Source organism: Galeopterus variegatus, unplaced genomic scaffold (genome assembly GCF_000696425.1).
Source record: "Galeopterus variegatus unplaced genomic scaffold, G_variegatus-3.0.2 Scaffold325, whole genome shotgun sequence".
Taxonomy (NCBI): domain Eukaryota; kingdom Metazoa; phylum Chordata; class Mammalia; order Dermoptera; family Cynocephalidae; genus Galeopterus; species Galeopterus variegatus.
The window spans coordinates 1,029,421-1,043,324 of NW_007726436.1; the positions used below are offsets into that span (position 1 = coordinate 1,029,421).

The 13,904-nt window shown below is 44.5% G+C and overlaps 1 protein-coding gene across 1 annotated transcript; it reads left to right on the forward strand.

Annotated features, from left to right (window-relative positions):
* The first annotated feature begins 199 nt into the window (after positions 1 to 199).
* On the forward strand, positions 200 to 12,367 carry FAM161B (family with sequence similarity 161, member B). Its single transcript, XM_008567530.1, is given in 9 exon segments — positions 200 to 276; positions 2,404 to 2,723; positions 3,467 to 4,017; positions 5,614 to 5,960; positions 6,437 to 6,564; positions 8,595 to 8,759; positions 8,991 to 9,090; positions 10,775 to 10,914; positions 11,755 to 12,367. Coding segments are annotated over 9 exon segments (1,980 nt in total). The 5' UTR covers positions 200 to 222; the 3' UTR covers positions 11,930 to 12,367.
* Positions 12,368 to 13,904: the final 1,537 nt, after the last annotated feature.

Genomic DNA, 13,904 nt, shown 5'->3' on the forward strand with positions numbered 1-13,904 from the left:
CGTCACTGTCACTGTCACCGCGGAAGTAAAACGCGCCAAGAAAATAGACCAATCAGAAAACGCCTTTGTGTCTTTGGGCGGCATGGATTGGAGGCGGCCCTGGAAGCCTATCAGAGGACAAAGCCAGAAAGGGGGAACGTGACCCCTCGTAGCCCGCGCTGCCACTGCATTCACCGTCACTGTCACTGTCACCGCTGCTTCTGGCTCTGCCTAGCTGAGAAGATGACCGTGGGGAGGCTTGCGGGAGCCTCCGGCGGCGCGGAGCGGAACCGTCAGGTAAGGAGAAAAAGAGAAGGGAGGAAGCAAGACCGGGCCCCGAGAAGGGATCCCTCAGAGAGGAAACCGTTTGACGTTGCCTTGGAGACAGCCAGCAGGGGAGTGGCACGGCGGGGCGTGGGATTGAGTTGCATTAGGGACCGAGTCGCTTGGGCATTATACCTGGCTTTTCGTGGCACCATAGCGATGGCACTCAGTTTTCGCTTATCCTCTCAAATACCCAATGACCAGTAGTACAATTGTTGTCCCCATTTTGTAGACCAGAGAACTGAAGCACAGATAAAGAAACTTGTCCCCAAATCCATAGAGACAGAAAGTAGATTGGTGGTTTAGGGGTGTGGTGTGGGTGGGTTTGGAGAAATAGTGACTACTAAAGGGTATGGAGTTTCTTTTCCGAGCTATGAAAATTTTCTCAACTCGATTGTGATGATAGTTGCACAACTCTGTGAATATACTAAAAACCATTGAATTGCACATTTTAAATGAGTGAATTGTGTGATATGGAAATTATATCTCAATGAAGTCGTTTTTTTAAAAAAAAGAAAGAAATTTGCCCAAGATCACACACTCTTCGGTAGCAGAGCCAGGGCTAAAACATATACTTACCTTTGACTCAGAATCCAGTGTTCTTTCCAGTATTTCAGCTGGACCTTAGAGAACCCTGTAAAAACAACACCTAGTGTCTCCTGAAGGACTGAAGTGGCCAATCTTCAAATGGCTTCCCTTCTGCAACCACTTATCCTCTAAGGTCCAATCCTGGCCCCACGCCTGCATCCCTGAGGACAATTCATGCCACTGTCCTCCAGCCACACTGACCCTCTTTCTACCTTTACAAGATTCAAAATTTGTTCCTTCCCAGGACGCTGCCGCAAGGCTTTTGCATTTGCTGTTCCTTGAACCCCAAACCCTTTTACCCCAGATCTTAGCAAGGCTGGCTCCTCATCAACCAGGTGTCAATCCAAAATTCCTCCACAATGAGAAAAATAGAAATCAGCCCAGGACTGAGAAAATATAATTCAGACTGTAGTAGACACAGATAAGGGCAGCAGCAAGATCAGCAGAAAACAGTGTTGCTCTCAGAGCCACACTGTAGCTGCTTAATTACTAACACCCCTTCTTCTAAATGATAATGCTTACATTATCAATTACCCCACCCCACCATGTTCTTCTCACCTTTTGAATAAAAATTGCTCATTCATCTACTTACTACACTGTGCCCACTTTTTGACAGCACCCGTCTAAAGTTGATCTCTTCCTCCCCTAACCCTCCTCAGAATCAATCAGGACAAGCCAACCCTAGAAAAATGCCCCCACCCTCATTCCCTATGGTTTTCCATGTGTACTGCAGCAAATTAATAAACCTAACTTATTATAGGTACATTCCTAGTGACCTTTTTCTGATGGGCTTTATCAACAAAAAAGCTTCCCATATGTACTCCATCAATCTATAACCTCACAGTGTTTATGGTTATCATTGAATATGTTATCATCTTATATTGTCGTCTTCTCTCACTACAATGTAAGCTTTATGAGAGTAAAGAGCTTGTTTGTCTTGTTCTCAGCCAAATGTCCAGTGCACATTTGATATCCATAAATATTTTATGAATGAATAAGGTACTTAAAAGCTGGTTGGGTATCCCACTTTATAGGATGTTGGTCTTTCAGCTAGACCACACCATTTCCCCTGTTAATCATCCATTCCTAGTGATAGAGTGGGAATTAGAATATGAGGAAAGCAGAGGTGTAGACAGTGGAGGCAGGAGAAGGAAGATAGGCAACATGAAGATAAAACCCGAGTAAGGCAGGATGGAGAGTGTGGCTAAGGTCATGGATAGGATTCCTGGAGTGCAGGGGACAGAATGCATGGTTCAGAGTACGTCCTCTGTAAATCCTTATCGTACTGCATGGAGTAGGGAACCAACTTTAGCTCTTTGCTTTCCCTTTTCTGCCCTTCAACCAAGCACACCCCATATACCAGGTTGTGAAATTTCTTTAGAGCGAGGAACACATTTTATTTTTCTCGCCAGTCCCTATATACAGAGATTTATTCAAAATAAAATAACATTTATGTTTTGAATACCTTTGAAATTATAGTTTGACCCACAGTCTGTTTCTATCCCATTTTAGATATTTCCCCCCAAATCCTCCTCAGACACAGAAGCAGAAGAGGAGCTGTCTGGGGATGGGCTGGTTTTGCCCAGGGCTGGCAAACTGGATGAGTTCCTCAGCCCAGAGGAGGAGACAAATTCTACTTCTGATTCTACTGGGAGCTTTTACGAGACCCTACAGGTACTAAAGCAAAAAGGCAGATGGTGTCTGTTGGAGTCTCTCTTTCAGTCTGACCCAGACAGTGATAAGGACCTGTCTGAAGATGATGAGGATCTGGAGAGTTTCTTCCAAGACAGGGGCAGGGGGAAGCCACAGGTCCAGTACCCTCGGTCTCTGAGGTAAGTCACTGCAGTTCAATAGCTGCCCTACTCCCCAACTCCAGGCATGACATGTCATGGCTCTGGGACTCGTCTTTTTTCTCTATAAAACAAAAACCACCAATGCAAGTTGCTACTGATCCTTGCTTTATCTCAGAATCAGCCTTGGTGTCCAACCATTTCAATTCCTACCCAACAATCCTAAATCACTTTGGGCAACCCTTAGTCCAGTGAAGCATTGGAACGGATCAAAGGAATGCCCTTCCCACACATGCTTTCCCCTGAGAATGACAACAAGATTCATTACTTGGCCAAGTCTATTATATGTATGTATATCTTATCTCATTTAATATTTACTTTCTCCTCCCAATAACCCTGTAAGATATATATATTTTTTCCATTCTACGTATGAAGAAATTGAGGTTCCAACAGAATCTTGCTCAAGGTTTGAAGCAAGATTTGGACCTGTGTCTGGCTGGCTCTAAAGCTCTGCTCTGTCCCATTGCACTGTTCTCTCTCTCTATGAAAATATTAGAGTGCAAAGTGGCAATTTGTGGATAAATTCTAAGAGACTTACCATTAGGGCTTCTAGAATTACCTGTGGGGAGGAGGGAAGCCTCACTGGGAGGGTTATGGGCATAGAGGCATGTGGGGCTGTGATGTTAGGCTGAGAAGTCAGCTGTGACCTCCCAGGAAGGGAGGATTAGGGAGGATCTGGGCCTCCTGATTGCCCTGTTCTCCACACAGATCTACTTTTCCCCCAGGTGTGGCTCCATGAGGCACTGCAGCTCCCTGAGCAACCTTCCCTCCAACATTTCCAGAGCTCAGTCCCAGCCCCCCTTAGGCTCCAGGCCTCCCTCTCAGCACAGAAGTGTCAGCTCCTGGGCATCATCCATCACCGTCCCACAGCCATTCCGCATGACACTGCGTGAGGCCCGGAAGAAGGCCCAGTGGCTGGCCTCACCTGCCTCCTTTGAGCAAGAGAGGCAGCAGGCCCAGAGGCAGGGCCAGGAGGAGGCCGAGTGTCACCGGCAGTTCCGGGCACAGCCTGTGCCTGCACACGTCTACCTCCCTCTCTATCAGGAGATTGTGGAGCGGAGCGAGGCCCGGAGGCAGGCAGGGATCCAGAAGAGGAAGGAACTGCTCCTCTCTTCCTTGAAGCCCTTCAGCTTCCTGGAGAAGGAGCAGCAGAGAAAGGAAGCTGCTCGACAGAAAGACTTGGCTTCCACAACTAAGGCCAAGGTCCCCAAGAAGAAGGCCACCAAAAGGATCCCCAAGTCTATTCTGGAGCCAGCCATGGGAGATAAACTCCAGGGTAAAGACATCCTTGCCACCTCCTGCCTGGGGGTACCAAGAGGCACTGTAGGGATGTAGTTAGGGCTCAGGGGTCAGCCTGGCTTGGAGATGAGCTTCTCGGGTGGACCCACTAGAGTCTGTGCACTCAGTGCAGACCGAGAGGGAGGGTTATGTCTATCAATACAGTGGGGAGCCCTGCAGCGTCCCCCAAGGCTAATCTTGTTGACCTCTCTCTCAGTGAATGCTTGTGAAGGCCTCTGCCCAGCACAGGTGCAGGAGCAGAGAACCAGTGAGATACCCATGGATCAGGTTAAGCCAGTGCCACTGCCAGCCACCTGCCCCTGAGGAAAGCTCCCCCACCCCTCCCTCATCCTGGTGAGGTAGCAACAATCACTGGAATTACTTGGGGATGACTATTTACACATTTCAAAAAGTATAGCTCTGAATAAGGACTCAGGCTTTATTCACTCTTCAGTAGCATGTGCGGTGCGCCAGCCTCTGTTCTATGGTGAAGAAACAGACAAAGAGTTTGTAGGCAGGTGAGAAAGCCAGATAACTGACAAATAATTACACCTGTGATGAGTCATTTACAAGGATTACAGGGAGAAGCATGGGAGTCCTATGGCACATCTAGCAGAGGGGCCTGACTCATCAGACGGTGTGGTAAGGGTGGGAGCAGTTAGGAAAGGTTCCCAGAGAAAAGGAGCACTGGGGCTGACCTTGAAGGATGAGCCATGGTTAATTCAGTGAAGAGGGAGGATGAGGCATAGATGTGGCATGGAGGTAAGAGAAAGCTGAGCATATTCAAGGGATAGAAAGGTAGACGGTCGAGACAAGGGAGAGTGGGGAGAGGCAGGCATGAGCCAGACCAAGGGGCCTTGTAGGCCATGTTAGGGGGATTGGACTTCATCCAGGGCCATTCGGGAGCCACTGAAGGGTTTTATGCAAGTGGCTTATGATCAGATATATAGTTCAGGAAGATCACTCTAATTGTCATATAGATAATTAAAGGAGGTGGCAAAATTGGAAGGATGTTGATCTAATTGGAAGCTACTTCAACAATTCAGTTGAGAAATTATGGAACTAGTAGCAGGAACAATGAAAAGAGGATAGAGAGGAGGGAGGTTAAAGAGGAAGTGACAGAAGAACTCGTGACTGATGAGATGAGAGAGGGAGGAGTCAAGGATAATTAGGGCAAAGGGCTTGGACATTTGGGTGGATGGTGGGACCTTGCTCTGAGATGGGGAAACCTTGGAGAAGAGCAGGTGACTGGCCCACTTCCTCCAGCTTCATCTTGGTAAAAGGCAGCTGCTTCTGCAGCCTGATTGGCACAGGCAGTGATGTCCTGGTCAGTGTTTATTTACAAGCTCTCCAGAAAAATAAAAAAGCAAGCTGGTTCATAATGTTTGCCATTTTCTGTGGTATAAATACTCCTAATGTGGCCAATTTCAAGCTTCCCACCTAATGTCAACAGGGGCTCACGAAATTCCTGAAAAGTTAATGATCAGCTTCAGCACACTACTGCTGGTGCTTAAAAGAGGGAAAGTTCCCCATACTTTATGGTATGAGGCTGGGTCCCTTCTCACCCATCGCCACCCTGACTTTTTCTCCACAGAAGCTGAGCTCTTCAGGAAAATTCGTATCCAGATGAGGGCCCTGGACATGCTCCAGGTGGCCTCCTCCCCTATCAACTCCTCTAATAGCCGGGCTGACCCACAGCCCCGCACAGCCACCCGAACCCAGGAGGAAAAGCTTGGGTTTCTGCAGGCTGACTTTGGATTCCGGCCTCTGGTGAATCCTGTCGTCCCTGACTATGAGGGTCTTTACAAGACCTTCCAGAGAAGAGCTGCCAAAAGACGGGAAACTCGAGAGGCAACTCGCAACAAGCCCTTCTTGCTGAGGACTGCCAACCTGCATCACACCGAGCGGCACTGTGCTGTTGCCACCTCTGGGGAGAGGAGGGTAAGAGTCCCGGCAGCTATGCGTGGGTCGGGCCCGAGGCCTGGAAGGCAGGGCTGGCCTGGGGCTCAGTGGAAAGCACTTGTAATGACATTTTTCTGTCTTAACTTTTTTTGAATACCATTTCAGTTGTAAGTAGATCCATATTCCTGTAAACTCAAGACAACAGGAACACTTCCTTTCCTTCCCTTTCTCTAGAGAGATTTTGCAGAAATAAGTCCAAGCAGGTTTGGAAGGCAGGGAGTTAGGATCAGTTGCTTGTGTCCCTATACCAGTTCCAAGGAACACTTCTCACTTGATTAAAATCTTCAGGATTGCTATCCAAGTCTTGGTTATTAAACCTGAGATTTCATTATCCTTGCCTATTCCCAGGAAAAATATGAATACTCATTTTCAGTCCTTCACTGAAATTGAATCCTCATTAAGATAGAAACTAAGCACAATGCTGTTCCACCATTACCAGACTTCATTTCTTCTAGAATTCTCCACAGCCACCAGCTACACCCCTGCCAAGGAGTCGTTCTCTGAATGGTCTCGCTTCCCTCTCTGTCAACACCCTCCCTGTGCACATCACCGATGCAACCAGAAAGAGGGAATCTGCAGTCAGGTGAGTGGTCAGGCCACATGAGACTCATGATTCTCTGATCTTGGCCTGAATGGTGGAAGCCACTCTGTTGCTGGGCCTCTTCTCCTGTTATCAGAGACACCTCAAGGGCCAAAGGGAATTCTCTGGTCAAGAAAGGAATACATGTGGCTGTATACACCTGGTGCTGGAGAACAGCTGGCCATAATTCCACAAATATTCATGGGGAACTTACTCTGTGCCATACACAATGTTAAGGTGGGAGACACCTTAGGGAACCTAGAGTTTAATATCCAATCTGAAATACAGAAAAGCAAAGAAGCAATTACCATATTTTGTGAGTAGTGTAATGAGGGGAGAGTATAAGGGACTGAGGGTACTGGGCAGCCTGGGACAGGGGTCTGTTGTCTCTTGGAATAGATGTCTAAAGTGAAACCTGAAGAATGAGAAGGAGTTAGCCAGACAAAGGATGAGAGAAAGAATTTCCAGAGAGATCAACATGGGTAAAAGCCCACAGGTAAAAGGAAGGTAGCTATGAGGAACAAGAATTCAGAGAAGCATGACAGCAGGTGGCTGAACCTACCACAAAGAAGATGAGCCCTCAGTTGGTTAGAGTGTGGTGTTATAACACCAAGGTCAAGGGTTCAGATCTCCACACTGGCCAGCTACAAAAATAAATAAATAAATAAAGACATCCATTGCACAAATTTGAGATTCTCTGGGATTCATTTTGTGGAGATGTCAGAGTCAGTTGGGAAGCAGGAGCCTACTTATTTGTATCTCAACTGACCTGACACTGTCCTGGTATTGTTCTCACTGAGCCAGACTCCCAGCAAGAGTTCCTCAGTTCCTCCACTAGGCCTCTGAGCCCAAGTAAGCAGGAGAGGCCATGGTGTGACAAGTGGCTTTACTCTAGGAAAGGACGAACATCTTCATACCTTCCCATGGGGCTCAGGGGAGTACCAGGAACCTATTCATAGAAACATATTTAGGATCCAAAGGATACTCCCTTCTTCCTCAAATTTCACAGAGCTACTAAATCAAGGCTAAACATAACAGTATTCTGAGGGCCCAATAAGGCTGGCCTTATGAACAAGAGGCTGGCTCACCTATGGAGGAGTAGTACATGTCTGCTTTCCAGCAGTAGAGAGTCTGACATATTAGCAGATTGAACTTTCATGCCCTTCCTCATCTGCCCATTTGAATGTTGACATCCAAATGCAAGAGTCTTGATTGTTTTTCCTTTTGGTAGAACTCTCCATTATACCTTATAGAATGATAATTACACAAACTAAGTGCTGCAGGTTGACCCCAAATTATCTGCATTGAAGGAGGCCCATTTCCAGTTCTCTTTCTGTTTTTGTCTGTATGTGCCTGGCCAGTGTAGGAATCTGAACCCTTGAACTTTGGTGTTATAACACCAAGCTCTAACCATCCAGTTCTCTTTGGAAATGCAGATTTGTATTCCAAAGGACCATGAACCCAGGCACCTTCCAGCCATTGTTTATATCAGTGATCAAGAGCAAAGGCTTCAGAGTCAGAGATTCTGGCTTTTCTACTGGCATGCTGGGCAGCTTTGAGCAAGCAGCTTAACCTCTCTGAGCTTCAATCTCCTCACCTATAAAAAGGGGACTTACATTCTTTACCTAATAAGGCAGTTGTGAGGGTTACATGGATGTAATGATACTTGGTTCATGTTAGGTAGCTCAACAAATGGTACCTGTTAGTATTATTTTGTTTCCAGACCGGCAAGAAGCCTAAAAAAGACCTAAAGTGTTTGGCTGTTTAAGTAATGTTTTAATTCACATGTTCTCCACTTCAATAAATGAACAGCTTCTGGGGTGGGAGATAAATCACTGTGTCCATAGTGCTGGAAAGGCTTCATCTGCCAGTGTAATCCCAGGATCTTAATCTTTCTGAAAATTCCAGCTATGGTAAATTATCTGCCTTATTCATAGAAAACACCAACTTACTTTCCAGAGAGGTTACCAAGATTGCTTTTAAAAATACCCAAGTAGGTCATCTGTACTTTTTTTTTTTGGCCTCCCCTTTAGAAATTCACTTGAAAAAAGGGAGAAAGCAGATGAGACTCCTCAGTGGTTGGAGGTGCACAAAAAGAAGTGTCAAGAGATGTCTAAATCGGTGACCTTGCGTGCAAAAGCCATGGATCCCCATAAAAGCCTGGAGGAGGTGTTCAAAACAAAGTTGAAAGAGAACCGGTCAGTGTCCTCCATGTGTCAAAGGGATGCCTGTCTTGGGATTCAGCAAATCATTGGCCTTGAAATCTGACAAAATGGAGTTTTTAGGTAGTCGTCTGTAATTGCAGGGAGTCAAGGATTTTGCTAGACAGGAATTTATAATGTACATGGGAATTGCTCTGCTTAACTGAAATGAAGGGTATACTGGATTGGAAAAGATAATGTTTTTTCTAGAAATCTTGTTAATTCCAGGAACAATGACCGTAAAAGAGCCAAAGAGTATAAGAAAGAATTGGAGGAAATGAGGAAGAGAATACAAACAAGGCCCTATCTCTTCGAACAAGTTACTAAGGTAAAATTAATCCATCACTCATTTTTTTCTGCCTTGGATGAAAGGGCTGTTAGAAATTATGAAATAATTTTAATATGTTGGTATTAAACATTTCCTTGAGGCTCAAAAATTCTAAATTGGGCCCATTTTATTACTGTCATCTTTTCCCAGAATAAGTAGTACAATGATGAATGCTGCTTAGGCTGATTTCATCCAAGACTGGACTCCAAAGGCATCTATAATATCCATGGGGGATGCATTCCAAGACCCCCAGTGGATGCCTGAAACCATGGATAGTACTGATCCCTGTTATTTCCAATACATGCATATATATGATAAAGGTTAATTTATAAATTAGGTACAGTAAGAGATTAACAACAATAACTCATAACAAAGTAGAGCAATTATAACAACATACTGTAATAAAAGTTATGTGAATATGCTCTCTCTCAAAATATTTTCAGATCATGGTTGATTGTAACTGAAACCATGGAAAGCAAAACTGCCGATAAGGGCGGACTGCTGTAGTTGAGCTTTCAGATTGAATCAGAGTGGGGGTTAGATCCTAGAGACAGAGTGACTGTTTTGCTATTTCTGCTGTCTGGAGCCATCGTTCAGTCCTGGGAAGGCATCTCTCCTGCAGCAGTGCTGGTGCCCCTGGGCATCCCCAGCCTCTGGAACTGTGGTACATTTATAGAACTCTAAGGGTTAGGATGCTCAAAACACCCCACAAGGCTCTTTCCAGATTAAGTGCTTTCAGGCTGGGAGAATCATTTTAAGATATTCTCTAGATTTTTAGAGAAGCCAGATTCAATTGAAATCTCCCTAAGGAAGTGCTGTAGCTACTTGAACAGCCCAGAAAGGCCACCGTCCCAGACAGTTTTAGGCTGAATGTCTCTGTGAATTCCTTTCCTCCCCAGTTTCAGACAAAAGGGGGGGGGGCTCCTAGTAGTTCCAATTGTTGGGCATTAGCTTCATTTTACAATTAGTGCATTATCTAAGGATTTGCTGGGTCCACTCCTCCCTACCTGTATCTCTCTCACACACACTCTGCACTGTCTGGGATTACCTAGCAACTTCCATTGTTCAAAATCTCTCATGCTGATCTATTCTCTTTGTTAATTTGTTTCAAGCAAGCTCACTCTTTAGATCACAACAGATCTTTCACCACTCTAGGAAAAATACAAAGTACTCTATGATTTTGCTCTTGACTACTTAAACAGAAAATAACCTTCGTCTGGTCCACATACAGACCATCTATCTTGTTTAGAATGTTTTTAATGCACCTTATTTTCAATTTTTTATATTTTAGTATTCTTGATGATGGATTGGTTGCTTTTAAATCTTAGAATGGTTTTAGTCCATCTTTTTCCACCCGGGTCTCACTTGGTCTTGCCAAAGTCCTTGCTTTTCAAAGATGTGGCTCCCAAATCAACAGCTGGCATCTCCTGGGTGTGTTATATAGAGTTACAGGCCCCATCTGAGACCTACAAAATGAGAATCTGCATTTTAACAAGATCCTAAGGTGGTTCATGTACACATTAAGGCTTGAAAACAAGGCTCTCAGTAATTTTCATACAAATCTATGCCCAACACTAAGGGCAGCAGAGGTAGGGATAGTATTGTAAGGATGTACTAAGCAAGTAATTTGGAATTATCTGCTAATTTACAAGACAGCTACAGCAGAATAATTTCCATTCCACAGGATCTTGCCAGGAAAGAAGCAGAACAACGATATCGAGACACCCTGAAGCAGGCTGGGCTGGAGGAAGACTTTGTGAGGAACAAGGGTCAAGGAACCCAGGCTGTACAGTGCAAGTAAGCTAAAGTCAAGGATTGTCCCAGGTAATTTGAGATGCTATCATTCTGCAACTCGCTAAGTTGTCATCCCCCGTAATGTCACTGGGAGGAAACTTTAGAACAGCCACTCATACTTTGGGTTCACATTCCCGTATTCATACAATAACTAATCCAGAAATCTCCAAGTAACACATTTGAATTTAGAGAGTAGTTCAGTTGTGAATAAAATCTATGCACTGTATATGTATATTAGGTTTAGATTCCTTCAACTTGAAAGAGATCATTTTCCAATTCCAGTTCCAATGCCACAAGTCAAGTTTTTTTTGTTGTTTTGTTTGTGGCTGGTGGTACAGAGATGGAACGCCGGACCTTGGTGTTATCAGCACTACACTCTAAGCAACTGACCTAACTAGACAGCTCCCCCCAGTCAAAAGTACTAACACTTTACTTTTTAAGAAAAATCATGTATATTTTGACTTCTTATAAAATGATGAAACTTTTTCTAGCATTCCTTAAAGATAACTCATTAGCACCACCTCCTCTATAACCCACTTTGATATTGTATAAGTCAAAAGGAGAAAAGTATAGCATCTCCATTATTCTCAATTTTGTTTCTTAAGTCCTAGTGGCCCCTCCGCTAATTCCCATCAGTTTTTCCCCTAGAAATTTCCCTTTAGCGCTCATATAAAATAATGAAAATGTTGAGGCCATTTTTGTTTTGTTTGGCGGCTGGCCTGTACGGGGATCCAAACCTATCACCTTGGAGTTCTAAGGCTGTGTTCTAACCAACTGAGCTAACTGGCCAGCCCTAAGACCATTCTTAAACCTTATACCATGCTTTTTTTCATTTAAAATAGTCTCATAATGCTTTAATTTATTCTGCAGCATCTGTGAAACTACGCAACTCGGCATCAGGGATCCACAGCAGGACTTAGAAGAATCTCCAGAACAGCCTACAAATCCCAAGAAGGAACTGGAGGATCTGTCTTATGAATCACTGGACAATCTCAAATCACTTGCTCAATCAGTACACAAAAGTAATGCTATTGAACAATGTTAAGCAGCTAACTTGGGGATGAGTCAAGGCAGGCAAAAGTTGGGTTTTGAGTCATGGTTACTGTTAGAGAACGGGGAAAAGAGCAGCAGCAGATAACATGGAATGGTTCTAGGAAATCACAGAGGAGGGATCATAGCCTAAACCTAAGGGTTCTTGCTTTGTGCCTAACATTTAGAGTACAGGTATAGAACAAAGAGCACAAGCCCAAATGCCTATAGGGGCTGTCAGGAAACATAAATGAGTCAAATGGGGAAGGTGTAAAATAGGAGAAAGTAGAAACTGGAGAGTACAAAACCCTGCTGCAATACAGGCCCAGAATTGCCATATCAACCACATTTTCATCAGAAACCAGAAATTTGCATGTTGGCAACTAATTTAAAATTTAGAAATATTGTAGTTGAAATAAAAACATGTATATATCAGATTTAGCCCATGAGAGATGACAAATTTGCAATCTCTACTACAAGATTTCTTTTCTGGGGGGCACTGGCCTGTACGGGGATCCAAACCCTTGACCTTGGTGTTATAACAGAATACACTAACTGACTGAGCTAACCAGCCAGCTCAGGGTTTCCTATCCTTAGTACCATTGATATTTTGGGCCAGATAATTCTTTGTTGGGAGTTGGAGGAGGGAGCTGTCCTGTATATTACAAGATGTTTAGCAGCATCCCTGGCCACTAAATGCCAGTAGCACTCCTCTCCCCAGTTGTGACAGACAAACAAAAAATATCTCCGGATAATGCCAAATTGTCCCTGGCAGACGGATCAAAAATGTCCCTGGTTGGGAACTACTGCTTTAGTATAAAAGTAAGACTGCAGGAAGTGAAAACTGGTATTTTAAGAATATAAGTAATTGTCATGAGCTCAATCTACATAGTACAGGATGATTATGCATGTCATTAGCAAATTAAGAACCATAATTGCTTAAAACAGCATTTAATTCTTTCCTGTTATCTGTCTAGAATGTGCTACTGTGTGCGTGTATTTGTGTCAGCATGATATAAGATGACTGGTAAGGGGATCTCAACCCTTGGCTTGGTGTTGTCAGCACCACACTCAGCCAGTGAGTCAACTGGCCATCCCTATATCGGATCTGAACCCGTGGCCTTGGTGTTATCAGCACCGCGCTCTCCTGAGTGAGTCACAGGCCGGCCCAGAAGCACCTATCTTGTGTTTTGTTTTGTTTTGTTTTTAACCACTTTTCTGGAAAAATTCAAAACTACCTGATATTGCCATTTCCCCAGATTCAAACATGGTCTTTTCTGGTGGTGACAGAGTGATACTCTGATAACTGCCATCTGGGTTTGCTAGTTAGAAATGAAGATGCTGGGCCGGCCCGGTGGCGCACTGGATAGTGCGCCGCTTGGGAAGCGCGGCGGCGCTCCCGTCCGAGGGGNGCCACTAAATGCCAGTAGCACTCCTCTCCCCAGTTGTGACAGACAAACAAAAAATATCTCCGGATAATGCCAAATTGTCCCTGGCAGACGGATCAAAAATGTCCCTGGTTGGGAACAACTGCTTTAGTATAAAAGTAAGACTGCAGGAAGTGAAAACTGGTATTTTAAGAATATAAGTAATTGTCATGAGCTCAATCTACATAGTACAGGATGATTATGCATGTCATTAGCAAATTAAGAACCATAATTGCTTAAAACAGCATTTAATTCTTTCCTGTTATCTGTCTAGAATGTGCTACTGTGTGCGTGTATTTGTGTCAGCATGATATCTTAAATAAATTTAAAACTTCTCTGATAGTCATGATTTTCTATCAGTAGGTGATCTTTGTAATACTTTTCTTCTCACCAATAATAATAGGATATTCTCTCTCAGTAGCTGCAGAGACAGGATGTCATCAAGAGTGCTTGCTCTGGGGCCGGCCCCGTGGCGCACTCAGGAGAGTGCAGCGCTTGGGTGTGCAGCAGCACTCCTGCCGCGGGTTCGGATCCTATATAGGGATGGCCAGTGCGCTCACTGGC